Source organism: Megalopta genalis, chromosome 12 (genome assembly GCF_051020955.1).
Source record: "Megalopta genalis isolate 19385.01 chromosome 12, iyMegGena1_principal, whole genome shotgun sequence".
Lineage (NCBI taxonomy): Eukaryota > Metazoa > Arthropoda > Insecta > Hymenoptera > Halictidae > Megalopta > Megalopta genalis.
The window spans coordinates 5,806,696-5,831,079 of record NC_135024.1 but is presented as its reverse complement, the minus strand read 5'-3'; the positions used below and the strand labels follow the sequence as shown (position 1 = coordinate 5,831,079).

Below are 24,384 nucleotides of genomic sequence, written 5' to 3'. Positions count from 1 at the left end.
GCTGCCGACACCGAAGATGGAAGAACAGCACTGCGTTAAGGGCTGCGGCTCACGTAACCGGTCCTGCATACCCGACTTTGTTGCATAAGCCGATAGTGCTGCATCTGTCGAATAGATTCCCCAAGGTGAGGATTGAAACGCGATCTATTAACAAAGTTACTGTCGATTTTACAGCCGTGTATCAGACGTAACGAGAGGCTTTTAGATTCGAATCTACGTGGCCTAACGCGGTAGTGGAAAAGAAGTTCGTCGATTACGCTTAGCGATACTAATTGCTATTTGGCTCCGGAACGGTTCGAACAAAAGACAATTCTTTTCGAACACAGCGGTCTAGGAACTGAAAGGAATATTGATTACGCCGTCAAAGTGGACGACGTGTGCTTCGGAAACGAAGTGTCAAATGTAAGAGAGTAAATGATGTACCGTCGATATCACGAGGAAAAATAATGATCGTCCGTCTCCGCCGCCTCTTAATTATTCCGTTTCGCGCGAACGCGTGTGGCGATAACCGCGGCGTGTCCGACGATAGCTGATTCGCATTTCGGAAACCTGTTTTCTCTAGGCCCTGAAATATGCAGCAACGTTGGCTGCAAAGCACCGTGGAAAGTTTCCATGGGATACATTCCTAAAAACCGCGTTATTTTCAGCATGTTACACGAGTTAGCACTCTTAGTCACGGGAACCAGCCCACTTTGCGTTCTTAATTATTCACGGGGATTACAAACTTTTCTCCGCTGTTCGGCGCGCCGGAGAACGTATAAAACATTAACCGTTCAATGCATTCGAAGATCGTAAATGTACAGCGGTTAATTAACCGGTGACAACCGACGCGGCTGTCTCGCGGATTAGAAGCGGAGCGTTCGAAGATTTTTTAATAATTCGAGTATCGCGCGTATAGAACGAAAGGAGAATAATGCGTGGACGCGTGGAATCGCGCCGTGGAAGCGCAGAATTCGCCGCACCCCCCGAACGTCTCTCGAGGCGTTCGAGCGGGTCATTCATAAATTCGAAGCGGTGCGGCGAGTGCTCGTTTAAATAACAAAGCTGCGAAATAACGAGCAAGACGCGCGGAATTTATCGCGGCCGGATAAATCATGCTCAGCGGGATTCGGGAACGGAAAACATTGGACGCGGACCGCCGGTTTTTCGGCGGGCGGGCTGGCCGGCCGGCGGTGCGAGGTTCGCAAACGAGCGCAGCGTGCATCGCCGCCTGTATAAATCCTTTCGGCCCCAAAGCGGCCATCATCGTCATCATCGATCAGCATGGCCGAGGAATTCCAATTCCCGTTACAATTTGTCCATATGGTCGGTGTGTGCTGGGGACGCGGGACGGGCTGCCTCCAGCGGCGAAATTCTCAACAACGATCCCGGGGGCGCCGCGTAGCGTCGCGACGCTTCGCCTGGCCTCGCACGTCCAAGCACGCCCAACGACGTCCCGCGGTTCAACATATATCGGAGCGTCGCGACGCCTGCGCGGGTTCCCGCAACGATCAGCTGGCTGGAAGCGTCGAAGGGACGCGCGAGGAGACGCCGCCGTGCGAGACGGAGACGGATAGATCGGCGACCGCGAGAGGAAGGAAGAGGATCGAAGCGGAGGTACGACGGGCGAAGCTAGTACGAGAGAGACGGAGCAGCCGCGCGCATCCATCGGCTATCACTAGCGACGTCATGGATAGCCTGGTCGACGGTTACGCACGTTTTTGGCAGCGTTGTTCGTGCCCTTAGCCGTGGCAATGGTGTTCTTTCTCGGTGTTGCGGAGCCGGCTCGTGCGGTGATTTAATTTCGCGCAGTGCTGCCGTGACGGTCGATCGAAGCGCACCTGGGAACGCCGCACTTCCGATGCAACGATGCCTCCTCGTCCTCGCCGCTGCTACCTCGACAGAGTCGTTCTCGGCCCACGACGTATGCAGAACGCTCGCGACGCGTTCGCCTCTGGCTGCCACCAGATTTGAGAGCGAACCTGATTATCGATCCGGCCACCGGGCCGTCGACGGACCGACCTGTGTGTAACAATACCTGGAGCCCGCTATAGGATCTCCATCCTCGAGCCAGTACCAGCGCTGTGATTGGACGGAGGATTTATCATAGATTGCACCCTCGCGCGAGACAATTCCACGAGTGTTGTCCGACGACTGGATCATCGGTAGGTCCATTTTCTTGGCGAACCACCCTCTGGATCCCTCCGACGATCGAAGATCCTCCTCGCTGCTCGAGACGAGAGAGTTCTGCCTCTGCCTCTACAGGATATCGTAGGCCGCGAAGGACCCTGCTGCGCGATACAGAAGCCCGACAGTGACAAGAAAGTCGACGTCCAGGGTGCGCTATCCTCTTCCTTGAAGCTGGCCGCGAAACGGCTGCCTCGCATCGCGACGAGATCGAGTGGGTCCTCCGACTCGCGGGCGACGATGTGTAAATAAATTCTCGAGGAGGCCCCCCAGGCCAGTGCTTCGTCCACGGCTCGGTTCTATTGCAGCTGCGTACGAACAGGATTTCGCCCGTCGATAACCGGCCGATATACTAGGGGCGAGCTCCGAGGCGCAGCGTAGAACCAGCGACGCGGTAAGTAGCAAAACAAATGCGGTGCTCGGCCACGTCCCGGCGGTCCCTGCTGCCGTTTGCTTGCTCGTTCCTTTGCTTGGCTGGCCATGAATTCTAATAACCGGACGGGTGTGAATTTGGTTGGCCGCGCGTAGGTGTCTGCCAGGGGTTCGTTGACTCGGCCGTAAAATCGTCCGAGCCTGTCACCGGAAAGGGTCGCCGGGTGACGGATATAGACCGTCGCGACGACACTCGGGAAAATCGACCAGGCTCCACGAGCACTTCGACAGCCCAAACCAGACCTCCAGCCTGTCCGTGTGAACGCATACCATCGAAGCTCTTGTCCCTATTCGGAGACCGACTGTCCGGCGTGGCTCCGATAAGAACTGGGTAAATAGAAACGAAGATAGAGAGAGAGAGGAAGGAAGAGGGTAATATCAATAACCTCAAAACGATCGTCTTCCACGTGCGTGATAAGGGAACGACGGAACGCGCGAGGTGCACGATACTGCTATGTAATTAGACGCGGCCAGCACTCGAGACACGGACCGTGCCCTCGATAAATCCAGGAACAATCGAGCCAGCTCCGCTCCCGTACAAGCCGCAGGAAGCGAGGGTGTAACGAACCGGCGACGAGGGTGAGATCCCCCAGCGACGCGAACAGCAGGAGCCTAGGAGCCTGCAGCTTCCTCGTAGCTGGAGGTCCCTTCTGATGGTAGAGCGAGTGACTCAGAACCGGTGGACGAGCGCGGGCGTCGAGCGCAGTCCCCGCCAACAGCATCTCCGGTGTCCACGTGCTACGTCGTCATGGCTCCACGTGCTGCTGCAGGCTCCGCGATGATGGTGCTGGTCGCTCTGCTCCTATTCGCCGCCTGCTGGCCGCAGCATGGCCTGGCAGTCTCCACCAAGTTCTTCGAATCCGTTCCGGAGAAACGCGTGCCGGCCAGCGACTACGCTGTCCACGGGCCGATCGTCGACGACCAGGAGTTTCCCAGGGACTTGAGAGAACCGTATCCCGGAAAGAGTTTCGGACCCATGGGGCCGATCGACGGCTCCCTGCCGGACGACGTGTCCTTCAGGAGCCTCTCGGCTGGAAACGACGAGGGCGGTCCGGTCGAATCGCATTTGTCCTCGCAGGTGGGCATGATCGGCGCCAGGGACTTCAGCCGTCCCAAGCCCGAGTACCACATCATCGCCGTGGAGTTCCACAGGGTCGAGACTCCGTTCGTGATCGGCATATGGATCTTCTTCGCTAGCATCGCGAAAATAGGTACGGGCACCCGTGGAACTTGACCCCGGGTCCGTGTCGAGCGGCCTCGACGCGAGCGCTTCCCGCTGCTGGTCTCGTTGGTACCCGTTGCGATCACAACTCGGACGTTGTTGCATTTTGCGCGGTGGTAGAACCGGGTCGAATACTGCGGAGCGTTCGAGGTCACTTCCTCCATTCCGCGTGTCGCGCCGGGAACGACTTCTGTTTCGGTGAACACATTGTCCGTTCCCAAACCCCGAACGCTGCTCTCGCTCGCCTCTCGCCCCGTGCTTGTCACCGTTTGTTATTCCAAAAAAAAAAAAAGAAAAACGGGTTCCAGAATCTGTTCCCTTCAGCGGCGTATTTCGGATCGTCGTTTTAGTCGGGCTTTTTCGGTCTTTGTTTTCACTTTGCACTCGACGTGGCCCGCGATCGCCGCGTGACTAGACTCCCGAGAACAGCGGACGACACGCGGCGCGGGTTTGGCTAGTCTCTCGGTGACCTTGACCGAGCAGAATCGATCGCGATCTAACTATAGCAACATATTTCAGAATTTTCAATAACCAAGCGCCGTGGCTTGCGATACGGCGCGAACGACAATAGCGTGCCACGGAAATTCGAGCTACCTGACGCTCCTTTTATTCCCAATCACGATCTTTTCAGTCGGGGCGTTCTGTTGCTGGCGGCCAGTTGCCAAAATGCGTTCCCGTGTTTTCCATTTTCTTCCGTGGCCCACCGCCGACGGTTCTACGTCTCTTTTTCCTCCCCCGCCGGAAAACCGATAGTAGCCGTAGGTCATCGCGATGATCGATTCGCTGCACAGAGGAAACGGACCGCGGACCAATTTTCACTGTGTTCGTTAACGGGCAAGAACACATTCCGATGTTTCCGCCGTCATTTTGCAAAAAAAAACTCTCGCCAATCCCATTTTAATTATCGATCGACTTCCTCTCGTTTCTCTGTCCATTACCTCCGAAATGGATCCTCTTGCTAAACAGCGCTTCGTTATTTAGAGATCACAATCGCGAGTCCCTCTTTCTCGCCGCGTTTCTCATTACGCGTCGCAAAATTCAATGTATAAATTCTCCGTCGCTCCTCGAGTAATCAAAATTCCTCTGCTACGGGTAGAATTTCGATTATGCGGGGCTCCGATGCGTTCTACATGTAATCAGCTCGATTTGAGGTAAACCGTATGCAAAACGATTTCGAAATGAATAAAATCCGACTCTCTGCCTCTGTAATCCGAACGTTCGCGTCACTCTGCTTGGCTCGGATAATCGGGGCCCCGCTGTAATCGACATCGGCGCAACGCGAAAGAGCATATTAATTGCTGCCCGTTTCGTAGCTGTCTGCCAATAGGGCGACAGCGTTTAGCGCGAGGGCGGGAACAGGTGAGTGTTCGCGCAGAGACCGCCAGCAATCGAACGTCTCGAACGTGAACGGTTCCAAGGGAGACCGTTAAGTTGCAATTGTACGTGCAGGCTTCCACATGACGCCGAAGCTCAACAAGATCTTTCCGGAGTCCTGTTTGCTGATCGTTGTCGGCGTCGTCGTTGGTGTCTTACTGTTCCAGGCGAGTAGTGTCCACGTGTCGCCGCTCACGCCCGACACGTTCTTCCTCTACATGTTGCCGCCCATTATCCTGGACGCCGGTTATTTCATGCCGAACCGACTGTTCTTCGACCACCTGGGGACGATACTTCTCTTCGCCGTCGTCGGGACTATATTTAACACGCTGTCGATAGGTAGGTGAAACGGATAAAACGGCACCGGCGTGTCGTTTCCCGACGTCGCGCGACCGGATTTTTCTTCTCCTCTCTCTCTCTCTCTATCTCTCTCTCTCTATCTCTCCTCCTCCCTTTTTATTTGCATTTTTTATCCCACCGTCCCATCTCACTCCCGCCAGCTCTAATCCGTTTCGTTCCCTGGATTAACATCGCGCGCGTTAGCCCGTTTACCTGCTGGCCGCTCTCTCTCTCTCTCTCTCTCTCTCTCTCTCTCTCTCCCTTTCTCTCTCTCTCTCTCTCTCTCCCTTTCTCTCTCTCTCTTTCTCTCTCTCTCTCTTCCACCTTTCCCGCAGTTGTCCTTTTATTTCCGTTCGACGCCTGCGCGTTACAACCCCGCCGGGCACCCCGTGCACAGGATAATCCAGAAGTTGAAGTCGAATTTCAGTTTGCCGACCTTCTTTCCCGGATTTCCGCTGATTTCTTCTTTTTTTAATTACACCGGCCGAAGTTGAACCGTCGCCGGCAACTCGCCGACTTTGAACTACAATCCCGAATTGTTGCTGCAACATTCCCCGCCGGCTCCAGCGCGACACACTGTTTCTCCCGTTGTCGTTAATAACTCCGCCTGCTCGTTTTTTTTATTACCGCGATATACACGCATACGTTTATACGGAGCGAGCCGCGTAACTTAAATAACTTCTGAATCGTGCGCTTTATGGAGAATTGTTAAATACGATGGTTGCGTAGCTTTAAGGAAGGCAAACGATTCAACGGTGTTTCATAAAACGTATAAATCGGATGTTATTCGAAATGCGGGAGTTGTCCGAGTCAACCTGTAAATACAAAAATAAAATTGCTGTTTGGAGACCGGCTTTTCTCGGTGAAAATATTTGCGGGGGGGTGGGGTGGCCCTGTGAATTCGAACGGTTGATATTTTTGACGCAGCCAGGATCAACGCAAATAATAAATGTGTCGGCGCAGACGATGATGCAGAACGATGAAAACTTCAATTATTTGCTCGCCCGTCTTCGGTAACTCCGCTTAAATTTCGAAATGTTTTAACTTCGATAATGCGGCTGGAGGATCAGATTCCCCTTTGTTGGCAAGCTCGAAGTCGGGTGTCCGATATAATTGAACTTCCGCCTACTTACCGTAACATAAAATCTCACATAATCGGCAAGCGGAAATTTACAGGCGGGAAGCGTCGCCTCCCGACGGGCATTCTGCTATCAATTTTACTGATCGACGTAACGGTTCTCAAAAGCCAATTTACGATCGGCAAGAGTTTCAAAATATACGCAGTCCTATACGTATAACTATTACGCGTTTCGCGTGCGATCGCTGACGCGTGTTTCGAGATTGCGCAAGATCGACTGTTGCGGAACTAGTCAGCCGAGGATACAAAAATATGCATTTCTCTCCTCCAGTCCGAGGTTCCACCACCTATGTATGTATTTCGCAATGATCCGAAGACGGAAGCGTCGAGTTTCATAGATGATAGACAGGGGAAACATTTCGATCAATTGAAACGTTTCTTTCGTGAAATTTCTGTTTCACGAGTCCACGAGCGCGCGGAAACGCATAGACGTCGTCGTTGCGAAATCGCAACGAACGTATCCCCTTCCAAACTGTGATAATTAAAGACTTCTCGCGAGTTTCGGGGAAACCCGTTATTATTAACGATGAACGGGTCCGCCGGAAGAATTTTCCGGGCGTTGGTGCGATTTAAAAATCGCGGTGGCCGCGTCTCGCGACGCTCGTCCAATTTTCGTCTTGCCATAATTTCTAGGAGGATTAATATCCGACGATCATTTTCCAATACTTTTTAGTCTCCCTTTGTCACGGAAATATTTTGCCCGATTATCGGAAGCTCACTGGAATGTGTCGACGAACTTTGAAAGAGGACCGAACGCATTCACGGTGATATCTTCCTATCAATCGGCGGAGCTTTATTTTACCAAATAATGGCTATCGTCGATGAGTATCGGAAGCTTTATGTTTGCATTGTTCCGAGCAGTATTGTCACCGGCCTGGAAAATACTTGCTTTCAATTCTGTCCCGATCCTGATGGGACGTTAGACAAATTACCTTAACCAGAAACCGTCCGTGTACTCTACACTAATTAATCTTAAATCCGGCGTTGATTGCTTTTCACCGATACACATCTCGAGCGAGTCCGAACGACGATAAAAAGAAAGAAAGAAAAAAAGAAATCCGGCTGTTTCGAGCAACTTGAAGCCGGTTTCCCGATCCGAATTTATCAGGTACATTCCGCCCATCGCGATTAGATACGGAGACACAATTAATGAAGGACACGTTCGGATCTGCTATCGATACCGCTGACTTTTTTACTTGATTATTCCGGCTGTTTCGAGCAACTTGAAGCCGGTTTCCCGATCCGAATTTATCAGGTACATTCCGTCCATCGCGATTAGACACGGAGACACAATTAATGAAGGACACGTAAGGATCTGCTATCGAGATACCGCTGACATTTTTACTTGATTATTCGACTTCAACTTCGATTCCGGCGATCGAAACGATTGCGACCGAGTAACCAGGGTTTTTTTGTTTAGCCTTTAACGTTGTTTCTAGGCGCATCGCTATGGCTGTTAGGCATAAGCGGCCTTTACGGCTGCGAAACACCGCTCCTGGACATGTTCCTCTTCTCCGCGTTGATTAGTGCCGTGGATCCTGTTGCCGTGTTAGCAGTTTTCGAAGAGATCCACGTGAACGAGATCCTCTACATCGTGGTTTTCGGAGAGAGTCTCTTAAACGACGCCGTCACCGTCGTGAGTATTCCTCCCCGTTCTAAATGAGACTCATTCTGAACGGATCATTCTGATCCAGCGACACCGGTCGATCTTAATCAGAGCCGAAGCACATAACCGTAGATAAAACAAGATTAAATCGCGTTTGCAATCGCGTTCAAATTCGGAATAAAGATCATGATTGGATTTTCCGGGCGCGAACAGAATGTTTGTATAGACGCTGCTTCTTCGATCGAAGCAGAAGAATCGTATGAAACGATTTTATGATAATACGTCGGTAAGAAGAGAAACCTTGAAAATTAATACATTATTAAAGCGCATGATTGGACTGCCGATTTTATCGCGAAACACCAAAATAATTATATTGTCACTGTCAAATTATCATTTAGAAACTGAATAATCGTCTGTACTTAACTTTCGTTTCTTGCAGTTTGCCTAAAAGAAAAAATGTTCATTTTATTAATTTTGCACGAAGATCCGCGGCGTAATTGTGATTAATATTTTCAATAGATGGGATATAGCGAGCAACGTGTATCTATCTAGTCGGCCGCCATTTTGGTATCGACAGCGCGCTGATGCGACGAATATCGAAATTCGATTCTCCGAGTCTTGTTCTACCTAATCGAGTAGTTTTTACGGAGCTTTTCCGCGGTTCGATAAACCATTGGCTCGTGAAAGTGTGCGAGCTCGAAGAAATATTCGTGCGCGGGATAATTAATATGACGTCCTTGGCTCGCGCAGACCCTCCAATTTCGCTTATGGGCATAGAATCCACCGTGCGGCCGTAGTCGAATCGCTCGATTAGCCACGCAAGTCGTCACTTTTTAATGACCCGCAGGTGCTATACCACATGTTCGAGGCGTACAGCGAGATGGGACCTGCGAGAATCCTTTACACAGACTTACTGTCGGGGCTGGCGTCGTTCTTCGTCGTGGCTATTGGTGGTACCATAATAGGCGTGATATGGGGCTTCGCGACAGGCTTCGTTACCAGGTTCACCCATCAGGTCCGTGTAATCGAACCCATCTTCATATTCGTTATGGCGTATCTGGCCTACCTGAACGCCGAGATTTTCCACATGTCGAGCATCCTGGCGTGAGTAGAATCTGTCAATCTATCTTAACGCAATCGAAATCGCGAAAACGCTTTTACGTTGTCCAAACATTATAAGAAATAAGAGAAAAGATTAGATAAGAAATACAAAGATTAGATAGAAATAAGAGAAAAGATACGAGCAGAGATCAATCGTCGTACGATTAAGTATTATTGCTCTGAAATAGTTCCATAAGAGATCCTACGGTGGCAGTTCAATTATTTTTGATTTAAACTTCACATAGTATATTTATATATTTGCGCTTTATACTTAACATTGTATATCATATTTCTGCTACATAATATAATGTACATATACTATGTAAAGTATATAAATATTACAGCGTCGAAACAACTGGCTTACAATACAAACAGGTAAAAACCGAAATTTAAGAACTATAAATTGTCTTCGAGGAACATGCAAGGATTATTAGGAAGCCATAATCTTGAAAATCAGGAGCGTTGAAATTTTGTTTGGAGAAAATGGAAAATACGAGTGCCACTGCTTTGATTGTTTTTTATTTGTCGGCTGTGTTCTAACGTAAATAGAAATGGAAAAGAGAGTTTACGGTCTCTACAGCGACACCAACTGGCTGCAAGGTGCAAGCTCGTAATGATTTTTTAAATAGCTTCGAAAATGTCATAAGTCTTCCAGTTATTTCATATATTTTTGGTACGTATAAAACGAACGCGCGTAATATTGCTGGGGAGGGGGTGGGGGGGAGGGGCGTTATTATAATATTTCCCTGATTTGCGCCAATGGGCGCGCGCGGCGCACGTGTCCGCCAACAGCAGGGGTGTATAAACGAGCGGGCTTGCATTTCTAGACACCCCCAATTATGTGTCGCAATAAATTTGAGAAACGGCCGCGCGATTCTCACGCGATTTATCGCATATATTTACCGAAAAGTGCATGTTTGCCGGCAATAGGGGAACAGACGATCGGCGTGCTTTTAATCAGCTTCTAAAACTAGTTAATTACCCTATGCTGCAGTCAATTATAAACAAAGTTCGAGTCGGGCCACCTTTAATATCGAATCCCGTGCCGTATCGCCGGCGAAAGGAAAAGTTCGTCCGAAGATTCTTCACCCCGCGGGGGTCCCTTTTCTTCTTTTTTCCCCGTTTTTATCTCTTCGTCTCGTAATTAATAATTACCCGTCGATTTGTAGAGCCGGGCCCGCGTAGACCTGGTTCTTCACCCTTGTCGATATAATTGAAAGCTATCCCGTAAATCCCTTAAAGCCTCACGATCGCCGCGCGGTTCTCGTTAAGTCTATTATTTACACGTTTCTCGGCGAAGTCGGACCCGGCGATGATCGATCACGATGCGAAGTACGTCCAGTGTAATAACTGTTCAAATATGCTTACCCTGTAATCGACCGTTCTCGCTCGGCCCAGTCGATTTTTATCTATATGGTTAAACAGAATACGCGGTCTGTTTGATTGTTAAACAGACGGATTTCGAACGTGTTTCGCGTCGCTCGGGCAATTCGCAACGTCGACCACCCTTCTAGCCACTTAACCGTTGTTTACCGTCCCGGTTAAGGAATAGTATGCGCCAAGGACATCTGAACTTGATTACCACGGGGGCTGGAAAAATGCAACAACACGCCGCGCCGACCGTCGCAATCGTCACAGCAAACAGAACGTTTGACCTTTAGCGCAATCCAGTTTTGTGCGGTGCTCAATCCTTGGCACTCGATCGGAAACTCTGAAACGATACTAAAATTTGCTAATACGATACATTGTTTACGACGCGGAACTTCCCGATTTCATAAATTGATCGTTCATAAGACCGAATGCATTAAATTTCGGTATACGAAAGAATTTTGTGATTGTCGAGTTCAAGAAAATTCATGGAAATCTAACCGAGACGCGAGCGAATGTATCTAATTTCATATGCATAAAACGACGAAAGTATGCGCGATGGAAGTATTTCAGATCGGACGAAATGTTTGGATTTTAGTCCGAAACAGCTTCGGGGCGCTGGGTTAACTCTGCAACGGCACCCTAGAGATTCTCATGACCTCAGTAAAATTCTCTGCGCATCGATTTTCGCTACATTGTAAGATAATTGCTTGCGCGACATTTCTTTTCACTCGTTTCGGGCATTTAGACTCCATGGCGTACATCTAAAAAAATATACTTCAATTTACAAATCGTTCGAAAAGACGACAACGTGTTCTGTAATTTAAAAGACGGAGTACTGTGTTACAGACTCGGCGAACTAATTTGTAGCTTCTCCTTCGTTGTTTATTCACGAACAATCAAAGTAAAAGTTGAAACAGGATTATCCACCCTATTGAAAGAAGCTGCCGCTTTTATTTTAACATAATAATATTACAAAATTGGATGCAAATCGATACAGACTACGGCAACGCGCAATGGATAGCGATTACTTTTATTAACGTGTTAAGTGCCGGACAACCGCCATAAAAATGTTCGCAGCATCAAAGTTATTTAATTAATGAAATCGCAGTTAGAAGTTTAATCAGACGCGAAATTTTGTTCTGCATTTTCCAGTAGAATATAAAAGAATCAATATTTTAGTTTTTTAACGCATGTCTATTTTTAATAAAAACGTTTTCAATAGTAAATTGTGATTTTAAAAGGAAATGGGTCATCGGATCAGGCACTTTTACCTTACTCGTCGAAAAAACAGCTAACTGGTTGAAATACTAAATACATTATTTTAGCTCTTTTGAATTCTAAATATCCTAGTAACGTTCAGTTTGTTCGATATATTACAATAGAAATGAATTTTTTAATCTGATTAAACATTAGTATGACCCATATGTGACCGACGCGGCACTCGACGTGTTAAAAAAACACTAACTCAATCATGGAGGCTAGGAATGAATTTGTGCACGTGCGCTATTTTTCAATTCGATGATAATAATCACGATTCGAATCGCGTATTTCCCGCTGAGGCCAATAGCGGCAGTTCCCATCCGTGTCGACTTAGAACCAGCACGTTGGTTTCGCAGCCTTAAACTTTGATTGCCGCGGAATACAAATGTTCCAGTTGCTCAAACGTCGCGGCCCCATCGTCGAGCGCGAACGAGTTGCCAGTTTCTGATTTCTTCGAATATCTTATTATGAAGCCGCCTCGATTTCTCAAAATTTATTCGCAGGAAGTTGCGGGGCCCGGGGTACATAACCTTAAAGTTCCGCCGCCGTAAATTTATACCATTCGAACTTCCGGGGTGCCTCATATTTTCATCAACTCACCTTCGAACCGTAATAGTTGTCGGGGAGAAGTTCGCGCGTTAAGTTCCTCGATCAGAGGGGCGCCGCGCGCGCGCGTCTGCCTTATGCATAATTCATCGTTTCTTCGACAACAACGAAGTAGTAATGGACAATGCAACACGGAGTTTCCAATATTTCGCATCTCTCACGCGTCCGAGAAACTTTCTGGTAGAAGAAATGAAAGTCACGTTCCCGGGGTGTAGAAAGCTGGCTGTCGGTGGTAGCACTCTTCGAGCCGACAACCCCCTAGAATTCGCGGCACAATACCGCCGTAACAGGATAAATTAAAGTGAGCGAAATTCTCGAAATTTTTCCGTCGAAATATAATATTTCGTTAATTTCGCGGAATTTGCAACGGAGAATGCTCTCGCGAATCTGGCGTACCGTTTCGCGGGAAGAGAATTGGCTTCGATGCCGGCTTTATTTGATAGAAATCATTCTGCGCGACAGTCGGCGGAGCTGGAGGTACACAGAATTATTTTCACATTCAATTGTTTCAATCTCCCGGGGAAAGTGCAATTAGTATTACGGTTATTTAAAGGGTATTCCGAAGTAGAAACTTCACGCCCGACGGTATGGTTTGGATGGCTTCAAAGTTTCCAGCTCTAATTTCTACAGAGCTCTTGCATTTACTGCGTATTAACGAGTCCCTTAAGGGGTAGTTTCGTAGAAACCGGGAAACATACTTATTAATTAATTTTATCATACTTAGTTATTAAGAAAATGCTCGCATTGAATGCGGCCATCTTAATGCACCCGCGAACCGCGTCAAATTACTCGACAAAAATCGTGTTTGGTCTGACAATGGAAACTGCTACGTAATTAACACATCCCGTTCCTTGTTCGTCGCGAGAACAGAACATGTGCAACGTGCAACTTTCCCTTTCGTAATTCTCACAATTTTTGTCCGTACATCATTTTGTACAAACCGGATTCAATTACTAGAAAATTCCTTATAGTAAAAATTCATTCGAAAATTTCAGTAGCAAAAATTCATCGGTCTTTTTTAATGTACATATTTCTCCATCAGCGAGCTGAGTTTTTAAGAACCCAGGTGAAATTTTCATCTTTGAATATCTTCGAAGCAAAGGTCGGGTAGGTCGAGCTACCCGGTTCCCTAACCTAAAAGATCTTAATCATCAACTTACATTAACCCTCGCCGTACCACCTCCGGGTTTTTTTTCAGACCCAGAGCCTAAATAACCTTGACCGTTTGACACTTGATGTCGTCTGCCAATTGTTTATGTTAGGGCAACGACAACGAACACAGGTACAAATGTAGCAAGTATAATTACTGTGTAAAAGAAAATACGGTGAGATAATAGCAATAATAATAGTAATAATAATAATAATAATAGTAATGATAATGATAATAATAATGATAATGATAATGATAATATCATAATGATAATGATAATGATAATGATAATGACAATGACAATGACAATGACAATGACAATGGCAATGATAATGACAATCACAATGAATAATTACAATGACAATGAATGATGACAATGACAATGAATAATGACAATGACAATGAATAATGACAATGACAATGAATAATGACAATGACAATGAATAATGACAATGACAATGAATAATGACAATGACAATGAATAATGACAATGACAATAAAATTAGGACTGCGCGTGAACGTCCAAAGTTCCTGCGAGGGTTAAATTGGAAACTTCAACAAGTACTCCAGAATTTATTCAGACTTTTTTTAAAGCCTAGAACAATAAAAAATGCAGGCTCGGACTTAAAACACTCAGTTTGCCAACCGCGTTCGTAGAAAGATATCTTATCAGCGAAGGATTAAGAATATTTAAACTGCACAGATGCATTATCCATTGAACTCGGATCGAAATGCAACCACTAGACTGCGAATTGCACGCGTTCTAACGGAACCCGGTTAAATGTAAAACAGTAAAAAGATTCCAAATGTTAAGACTACAAAAATGCGCTATCTTCATCGTCTGAATTGACTAAAGAAAGAGCGGAGTTTCCAGAAAGAATTTTAGAAATCACACCGTCACTACGAAACGATTTCAAGCAATGAATATAAATGAGACGACCGAACTGCGGCCTCTTTTTTCACGTATTTTTCATTTATCTCTACCGAAAGGAACCTCGGAATCAGTGGGTAAAACCGTGCTCGCTATTGATTTTTATAAAACAACCTATGAAAAGTGGAATTCGCATAATGGTCCGCAGTCTAGAGGCGGCGGACGAGCATACACAAGTCCTCGGTAGCTCAAGTTTCAACAGGGTGTGGTTTTCAAGCCATGTAGAAATTTCCATCGGTATCGAGTTCATGTTTGACGCATCGAAAGAGACCGCGGCGGCACCGTAAGTGTTTTCCGACTTGATATTTCACGGGAGTTGATCAGCTCGGCTAACGAGAGTCCCACGTAAGACGTTCCCGCCCCCGTAAATCTCTCTCGGCGGGGATGTTCGTGTTATAACCGCAGACCTAGAGAGAGATAGAACGAGAGAAACAGAGAGAGAGAGAGAGAGAGAGAGAGAGAGAGAGAGAGAGAAAGAGGCAGAGAGAGAGAGGCAGAGAGAGAGAAGGAGAGAGAGAGAGACAGAGAGAGAGAGAGAGAGGAGGAGAGAGAGAGAGAAGGCGTCCCCCTAACACCGTGAACATCGATTTTGTAAACGCCGCCGTCCCGGATCGTATGTCCGAATTAATTTCGACGGCGTTTAGGAAACGGCGCGAGACGATCGATAACTCGAGTTTCCCGAGCTCGCACGCGTCCTACCCTGAGTCCTCCCCCCATTATCCGTGGCCTCTTTATCGCAGGATCACCTTCTGCGGCATAACCATGAAGAACTACGTGGAGGCCAATATATCGCACAAGTCGCACACCACCGTCAAATATACGATGAAAATGCTGTCGAGCGGATCCGAGACCATTATATTCATGTTCCTCGGGGTAGCCACCGTGAACAACGACCACAACTGGAACACATGGTTTGTCCTCACGACCATCGTCTTCTGCTCGGTCTATCGGATCCTCGGTAAGTTCTGCCTGCAAACTACAGACCGTTTACGCGAAAACTAGTCGCTTTAACGTGTTATGAACTTTATAGTCAGCTTTTCAAAAGACCCGTTTAGAACGGCTGTCCAGCCCACTCTAACCACTCCAAACCGTGCACAACAAAGCCGTGCGACTCTGCACGGCTCTGTCGAACACCTATTCTTACTGTTATCGATGCAGTTCGGGGCACCCTCTTTCAGAAAACAATCGTTTATAGAAATTAAGCTTCGGATATTCGATCGGCAAATATTTGCGAAAAGACACCTTTTTTTCTGATCCGGTGGTTATTTTTTATCTGATCGAGATTAACGTTTTAATATTGATAATCGAAGAACAGAATTTTATTTCGATTTGACAATAGTACGCAGTATCAAGATTTAGGTGATTATGTTCGAAATCTACGCAACGAGTCTGACACGATGTTTTACAGCGCGAGGGGATAATAAAAACGTGTCATTAGATTACGGATTTTTATGCAAAATACAAGCCTTGTGCTTCAATTGTACAAAATAAGATTTACATGACAGCGTATTTCTCCTTTTAACAGTTTTAATACACTGAAAATAATATAACAGTATTCTTTAAACTGCATAACAATCTAACAGTCTAATCAAACTATAAATTCACAAAGTAGGAAGAATCCTCGAAGAAGAGAAAACAATTTGAATGAAACGGGTGCATGGTCGCGCCGAATATAGAACGGCAGAATGTCAAGAGCAGTGACGGAAAAGATAAAATAATGTTCAGCACACACCATCGTGTTTGTCGAAGAGATTTTTCGAAAGATCAAAGTTTAGTATTATTAAAACCGACTTTGATAAGATTCAGCGTCCAACGTCCTGGTCTTCGCCAGGCCGCCAGACCTCTCAGAAAGGACGCCGCCGCCGCGGCCATATTGAAGATTGCAGACACAGATTCTCTTCTCGGTTGAACACCATTATTTGATTGAACATTTGTCTTTGATGTTACATCGTTTCTTTTTTTCTCCATATTATCTTCCGCGCCGCGTCCCCTAAGGACACCCCGAAGACCCGAGCAGCGGACTCTTTTTGATCTCTCCGAAGGTACTACCTTCGGAGACAAAGGGAGAGTCTCGGACGAATCCGTTTCTACATAATTCCCCCGTAAGATTAATAACAGCGTTCTCCTTTCGCTCCGCGAATTAATTATCCCTGCCGGTGCAATTATTTTCGTATACAGGAGATTTCATTCCGCGATCAGCCGGGATCGGCGAGGCGAGGTTTCACGAGCATCTTCGAGGAGATCGTTCCAGCCCGTTTTTCAGAGTCGTTTGCCGAGCTCCGGTACAAGGTTGGCCGTAGTTAGGAACACGGTCTCGAAGTGCTCGGGCACCCTTAATCGTGTCGTTCGAATCAATACAGGCCACTCGCGAGAATGTGTAATGCTCCCGCCGGGCGATTCCGACGAGTTCGACTTGCTAATGGTATTACGGGATAAGGGGCTTAAGCTTAAACCAATCACCGCTTATCGTGTGTCACTTACCGGTTACGGGATTGTGCCAAGAATATCGTTTCTTATAGTCGGATCCACGGCCGCCACGCCAGCAAGGACGTCGCGTCGCGGCGATAGTTCGAGGACCGTCTTTGGCACGGCTCGGGGGGGTGGGAGGACATGTTTTATGCATTTTCGAACGATTTTCGGGGAAATTCTCCGGCAGGATCCACGCCGGTAGGAATATAGAGTTTATACGAGGAGCCTCGATTCTCGGCCCGACTATATATTAGCTTATCGGCATGTAATATACACGGGATCGTTTTTCGGATTAATATAAAAAGTTGTTTTTAGAGCGCCGCACCTCGCCGCGCCGCGCCGCGACGACTCGGATATTACCGAGGAAACGGAGAGCGACTTCGGATTCCGTTCGCATAATGCGATTCTAAAGACGTTTTTTATCGTTTTTATAAAGCTGTCATAAGCATTTATGAGATACAGGAGAGAGGGGCAGGATAATAATACGGTTGAAAGAGCGTCGTCGAACGGCGCGGCGCGGCGCGCGAAATGAAACGTTTGGAATATTAAAAGGGGGATTAGATTATCTAATCCGTGTCACTTTCTCACGCGAGCTCACGGCGTGCTAGTTTCTGATTTTTCCAGGGACGCGTTAAACGTTTTATCGCGCCGTATAATTCGCCGTTGCGCTAGCCGTGCGCGATAACCGGCTATCGGGGATACGGAGTTTTGGTCAGCGCGGGAGGAGAACAATGGGACAAAAGAATCGGTGGGAGGGGGAGAGAGACCAGGTCCCGCTTCGCTATTCAAGGCGTTTCGGCGCGACACCTTAAGTTACGAAATCTCGGGCGACTTAAAAGGATTCGCTCGTCTCTCCTTCCGCAACCATCAGTTTGCATCGTGGATTACTGTCGCTGGCTTACGGCTTCTCGATTCCACTGACAGTTTACCCGGCAAATTGCCCGACGCGACTGCCGGACTTAAAAATTCACGAAGGCCACGTCGGCGACACCGTAAAACCCCCCCGGCCGACCCTAACGAAAATCATTATCGTTGTTCTCAGGCGTGATCGTGCTGTCAGCCGTGGCGAATCAGTTCCGTTTGCACAAACTGGACAAGGTGGAGAAGTTCGTGATGTCTTACGGCGGATTACGGGGCGCCGTCGCATTCGCTCTGGTCCTTCTGATCGACCCGAAACACGTGCCCCTGCAGCCGATGTTCGTCACCACCACCATCGCCGTCATCTACTTCACCGTGTTCATTCAGGTAACCGAACTTTTCGCCCGGCGCCGGGATAACAGAGGGGCCCCGTCCCGCGCAAGAACAAATATTGTAGCATTATCTCAGCAAACAGCCGGTGTCGCGTTTCCCAAGCTGTCCAGCTGCCAGCAATGGTCAAAGGGATACCGTGGGGTTAAAGATATGAACCGTTAACCCCCTGTCACACGCCACTTTCAACTTTTCTCGCTGAGAAATGGTCGGGAATTCGTTTCTGATCTTTAGCTTCGACGGCGTCGCAGAAATTCCATTAAATTTCTATGGACGACTCTATGATTCGCCATTCTTCTTTTCAATATCATGTCTTAAGAATTTTATACAGTCAACTGTTGCAATCACTTTGAAATGTGTATGCGTGGCTGTTGTAACATAGAATTAAGTTGTAATGAAATGACTGTTTTATTTGTTAATTTTATTACTAACATTTATTTGTTTGCTTAACTTAGCCAGTTAACTGAAGATACCGCAACAATGCTTTAAAATTCCTCGAATGATATTGCTCTTTTATTTTTGAGCTATTCATTTCTGCTATGAATGCGTAAAATTCACTGTATATTAATAATTTTCTAGAAAGGAAAGAAAATTAATATTCATTCACAGATGACTACATATTAATAATCGAAAAATAGAATTGTATTTCGATATGAAAAGAAAGGATAACGACCATGGCAATGCATGCTGTTCTCCATTACAAGTCTGATTCATTACTATCAATAAGCATTTTTCACAAATCTGATTCATTATTATAAAGCAGAGGATTGAGGTAATATCCGAAAATCGATGTATATACATATCTTTATTAAAACTGCAAGATGCATTTTTACGGTGCATAATTTAATTCTGACTCAAGAAATTTAATCTAAAATCTAATCTTATCTTGAATATTTGTGTTTCTGCGTCGATTGAAAATAAACGCACGATAAGCAAACGATACTGCTTATCGGTTGAATAGTCAGAAAAGGGCCGAATAATTTTGTTTTCTGTGATAATATTATCGTGGTAGAGACGAAATTCCTACAGAGAAAAATGTTCCTTTTGAAAACACCCCTGATGCATGTGTAAAGCCTTAAATGTTTATATTATAAAATATAATGATTGAATTCGAATATCGGCGCTGTACGACTGGGGCTTGGCTAGCTAGAATGTGTTTGAGAGAATAATAGAGGCCATGCTCGAAGTAACTGCCCGAAAATTTCCGAGCACGAATGTAGGTACATAGAAGAATAACGATAAAGGTTGTTCGATTTAAAGAGGGTACTATAATAGCAGGAAAATCCCTTTTCTCTAAATCAACATCCCCCGAAGTGTGGCACTCGGCGCTCCACGGTGCTGGGGTTGCACAGAGGCAAACTTTTAGAAATGTTGATTTAGACCCGGGAACAGTTCAATAAAACCGGCCGAATTGACTGTTATTAAATTTTCGATTCGTCACGCTGGAATCCACCATCGATCGTCAAATGATTCTCCCCGCTGTTTCGCTGTCATTTTTTAAACTCCAATTTCGAATTTCCGAACTATCGCAATTCTAGTCGATCGGATCCTCTAATTGTCGAGGCTGCGAATTTTTCGAATTCCGGAATTTATAGATTTAATACCTATTCGAAAAATTTTCGTATCCTTTAATTTTTAGGTTTGGAGTTCCTTAAATTGAGTTCCAAATTTACAAGTTCCAAATTTTCGAAGTTGCAAATTCGAAATTTTAAGAGTTTAAAATTCAAGAAGAAATATAATGCAAGACACAAGAATTGATTAGAAATTAAATTCACCTGAAATGACTGCTGTTTTTTATTTCACGCAATTATTCTTGCCATGGAAGCATAAAATGGAGCAGGGAAAAAAAACTTGAGAGAATATCGGAAGATTTTAACAACGCTGTTACAATTTCGACATTTTAAAGCGACTAGAGAAGGAAGGCATTTTTATTTAATTTCTTACAGATATCTCTGTTACTAGTCAAAAAGTACCTACTCCTTAAACAATTTTAAATCGTGCAAATCCAACCCCAGTTTAACCCTCCTACGGTGTTCTTAAAAATGTCTACTAACAGTTTCAGAAAATACGTTTTGAACGTAAAGATATCTTTGTACGAAAAGATATAGTAGCTAATATGAGAATACAAAAGAAAGTAAAAATAGATCTGTCCAATTCGACAAATTTCACTCCAACAAGATGGCAATTGAAAAGGGTAATACTTAACGCTTAAGCGCAAAGAAAAGATTAAGATAGATAACGCGTCGAACGTTGTCATCCTCGATTTTCCAAGCGTGCGAGGTTCCCGGATCGCTGCGGAATTTCGACAGGAATTAATGTTCGATTAGGTGAAGCGTGCCTCCTCGAAGTTTTCTGAAATTTATTATCTATCGTTGCGCGGGGCCATAACTCCGGGGCTTTTCGATTAGATTCCGGGTGGCGGGAGCAGCCGAGCAACGATCGCTTTGCATGGGGCCGCGTGCGGAAGAAAAGAATGCACGCTGGCCCGTTACCACAAATTGTACGGTTACACGTTTCTGCCCGCGGCGCGCACCGACTTTTATTACTCGGCTCAGTCATTTTACCATCATAGACAACCGGGGATAAACTCGGCCCCGTCCGGGCGTAGGCATTTACGGCGATCCGGAGCACGGTCTAGTGGCCGCAAGTATATCTCCCCGTGATATTAGCGGGGATACAAGCGACGCGAAAGATTCTTTTCTTCCTTTATACGCGCGCGGCCGTCGCGCGGAACGGGTCCGAGGACGGGATAGACGTTAGTCGGCCCGGAAAGCGGCGCTGGTTCTCCCGATCGCTCATATGGCGGCCGCCATCGCCCCGCGCAGAATGATTCGCTTTTAATTCTCCGCGGAAGTTCCTCCGCAGGAGGAATTAAAACGGTCTAAAATAAGAGCGAATCAAATACGAGGCGCAATTAGATTGCGAAAGGTTAAGCGTCACGGGCGGGTAAAGAGCACGATGGAATGGGAAAAAAACACCCCCTTTCATCCTGAAGGCGCGTCCTGTTTGCGATTGGAGTGGGACCGGCTCCCGTGGTTCCATTAGTTCTAAAAACACCATCGACTTTGCCGGCCGGTCGATCGGAAACTCGATATCGATGGTGGCATTCGGAGCACACCGGCTCGCGACAACCGCTCGATCCTGCATAACTTATGCGCTAAAGAGCAGCTTGACCGGGGCGATTCTTTTTTGGTTGCGGGGCTTCGTATTACCACGATAATAGTGCACCGCTTGCTAACGTGTGAATCTATGCACACGCGTGCACGTGACTCGGGAACTTTCAACATTTATTTTAATACCGTAGCTGTACACGGGGACACGTCTTTGTAGCCGGTTTCACGACATTCTACAAGAAAATTCAATTTTTCCCGGTCGCTCGAACTTCGCTTTATCTCGCCGGGCACCTAATACTCTATTATTCATGTCCCATATTACGAGTGTCTTTGCATTTATCTTTCCTCCTTTATTTCACTTATTTTATTCTTCAACTTTGTACCGGTTCCAATTTCTCTCGGGTGCTCGCGTCCGCTTTCGATCCTTTTCAAATCAATCCTGCGTTCGTCTCGTTCATCGTGACCGGACAATACGGTACCGGACAAATGTATTCGGACATCGTTCAAAGCGCAATAACTTTTCTTAAGACCAGACTAAATGACTCGAATTGTTTTTCTTTTTAGATAAAACCTGTCGGTGTCAATTGTAATACAGAACGGAAGTGAAGACGTACTTCTTCTTTCAGTAGTTTCGATACATTGAAAATGGTGCAATGAGATTATTGCACTGGTGTTTTTACCGTTCCGTGCACCAATTTTTGCTGTAAATTTATCAAATCCGTAGCATAGCGATTGGTTTTCTGTCACTGTTTAAATTCAACGTCGTTGTAGTAATCATTTCAGTCTGCCCACTATGCTATTAATATAACTATTATACAGGGTGTCCCAAAAATGTCTCACAATCCGAAAGTGGCGGGTTCCTCAGGTCACTTGAAGCAACATTTTCCTTTACAAAAATTTTCTCCGAGACACCGTTAACGAGTTATTAACGAAAAACAGTGACCAATGAGAGGCGAGCTCGGCTGGCGCGAGGCGACCGTGCCAATAAGCGGAACTGGGCTTCGTGCGCTGGGCCGCCTCGCGTCAGCCGTACTCGATTCTTATTGGTCACTGTTTTTCGTTAATAACTCGTTAACGGTGCCTCGGAGAAAATTTTTGTAAAGGAAGAAGTTGCTTCAAATGATCCGAGGAACCCGCCATTTCCAGATTACGAGACATTTTTGGGACACCCTGTATATTACTATAGTATATTAATATAACTATTAACGTACTATGCTATTAAAATAACCTTGACATAGACAAGCACCCAGTTTCTTCAGTTCCCAAGTACTAATCCACGAGACCGGATACTTGGCGCTAAAAATCGCATAGTCGAGAATACGCTTTCATGGGAAACGGCTTAACGAAGAACTGAATCAATTGAATCTTGTAATTTTTATGAGACGACACGTAGAGTCGTTTAGCGCTCGTTAGGTACTGAATTAAGCCACTCCTGCCTTGCCCGGCTACTTAGGGATCCACCCACGAATCTTTTCATTCAAGTAGACACTCGTCACGAGCTTCTTCAGGCCACCTCTATATTCATCTCCCCTAATTCTTCTCGCCTTACGGAAATATCCGACAATCATACATCTCCGCCGACGAAACGCACACATTCTCCGGTTCTCAGGTACAGCCTACGTCCCCGTGTTCCCGAGCAACTCCAGGCTCGACCGCGTCGCAGCTGTTCAAATACACAGTAGTAGTCTGAATGAATCCTGTGCCGCGTAGCGAGTTACCGGGTAACGAGTCGAGCACGAGAAACTGACCAGCCCTACCGTTTTCAGGGTATCACGATCAAGCCGCTGGTGAAGATCCTGAACGTGAAGAGGGCCGAGAGGAAGAAGCCGACGATGAACGAGAGGATCCACGAGAGGGTGCGTGCGAGGCTTCACTTTTGTTGAAAAACAATTCGTTGTATCGGAACGGGGGATCGATCGGTTAATAAAAATACTAGACGATGGAAGGTGGAGCGGTCAAGAGGTCCGGGGGGGGGGGAGGGAGGAGAGGGCGCCCGCGTTATAAATTATAGAGACGCGGCTGCCGGCCACATCCTCGTGTGTCGTTAATGTAAATATTGTAAAAGAATAGCCGGGCCGCGATACGGGGGAATCAATAATCGTTGGCCGTCCGCGTGTGCACGAGGATCGCATTGATTTTCAAGCTCGGCCGCGGCCCGTTCGCAAATGAACGTGTCAAAACAAGAACAATGGCCCAGTAAATTAACCGAGTCGTTTCGTGGTTGATACTCTTAGCATATATCACGCCAGATAACGGATATAATAAGCGACCGCGGTCTGGCCTGCACCGTTCTCGCCGGGCGTGGAAAAAAAAACGACCAGTTAAAAAGCTGCGGATAGAGAGCGAGTGAGAAAGTGTGAGAGAGAAAGAGAAAAAGAGAGAAAGAGAGAGAGAGAGAGAGAGAGAGAGAGAGAGAGAGAGAGAGGAAATGACGTTTCCGTTTTCAGATAATGGATCACGCTATGGCCGCGATCGAGGACATTTTGGGGAAGCACGGGAACTACCACCTCCGAGACAAGTACATAGCTCTTCTGTGCTCTAATGAATACGTAATTGCTCACGGTACTGCGTTTTAAAAATCCTGTGTACGACACGGCGGGATAATCGATGCCCGCCAGTAACAGGTAACGCGAGATGCTACAGGTAAAAAAGGATGCAATCAACGAGCTTCTGCGAGTGTCGAAAAATTCGGTCTCATTTGTAGTCAACACTTTACACTCGCAGGATTTCGTAGATCACCTATCGGCAACTCGAACGCAATTATTCGCGAGCAGGGTAGTGGAGCCGGTTACTTTGGGGTGATCAATTGCTGTGTCTTTGGCTTGTTTTCGGGCATTATTAACTTCATATTTATCGAT

At 46.6% G+C, this 24,384-nt stretch overlaps 1 protein-coding gene across 6 annotated transcripts in view; it reads left to right on the top strand.

Moving 5' to 3' along the window:
- Positions 1 to 1,564: 1,564 nt before the first annotated feature.
- Positions 1,565 to 24,384, top strand: part of Nhe2 (Na[+]/H[+] hydrogen exchanger 2) — a 36,337-nt gene continuing 13,517 nt past the window's right edge. For 2 of the 6 annotated variants that reach the window (XM_076525761.1, XM_076525759.1), the window contains exons 1-9: positions 1,565 to 2,560; positions 2,695 to 3,809; positions 5,270 to 5,533; positions 8,111 to 8,307; positions 9,125 to 9,381; positions 15,437 to 15,654; positions 18,208 to 18,410; positions 23,293 to 23,382; positions 23,974 to 24,044. In XM_076525761.1, the coding sequence (XP_076381876.1) occupies positions 3,347 to 3,809; positions 5,270 to 5,533; positions 8,111 to 8,307; positions 9,125 to 9,381; positions 15,437 to 15,654; positions 18,208 to 18,410; positions 23,293 to 23,382; positions 23,974 to 24,044 (1,763 nt within the window). In that variant the 5' untranslated portion in view covers positions 1,565 to 2,560; positions 2,695 to 3,346. The remainder of the gene's footprint in view (positions 2,561 to 2,694; positions 3,810 to 5,269; positions 5,534 to 8,110; positions 8,308 to 9,124; positions 9,382 to 15,436; positions 15,655 to 18,207; positions 18,411 to 23,292; positions 23,383 to 23,973; positions 24,045 to 24,384) is intronic. The other 4 variants (XM_076525763.1, XM_076525762.1, XM_076525760.1 and 1 more) reach the window with 3 other exon arrangements.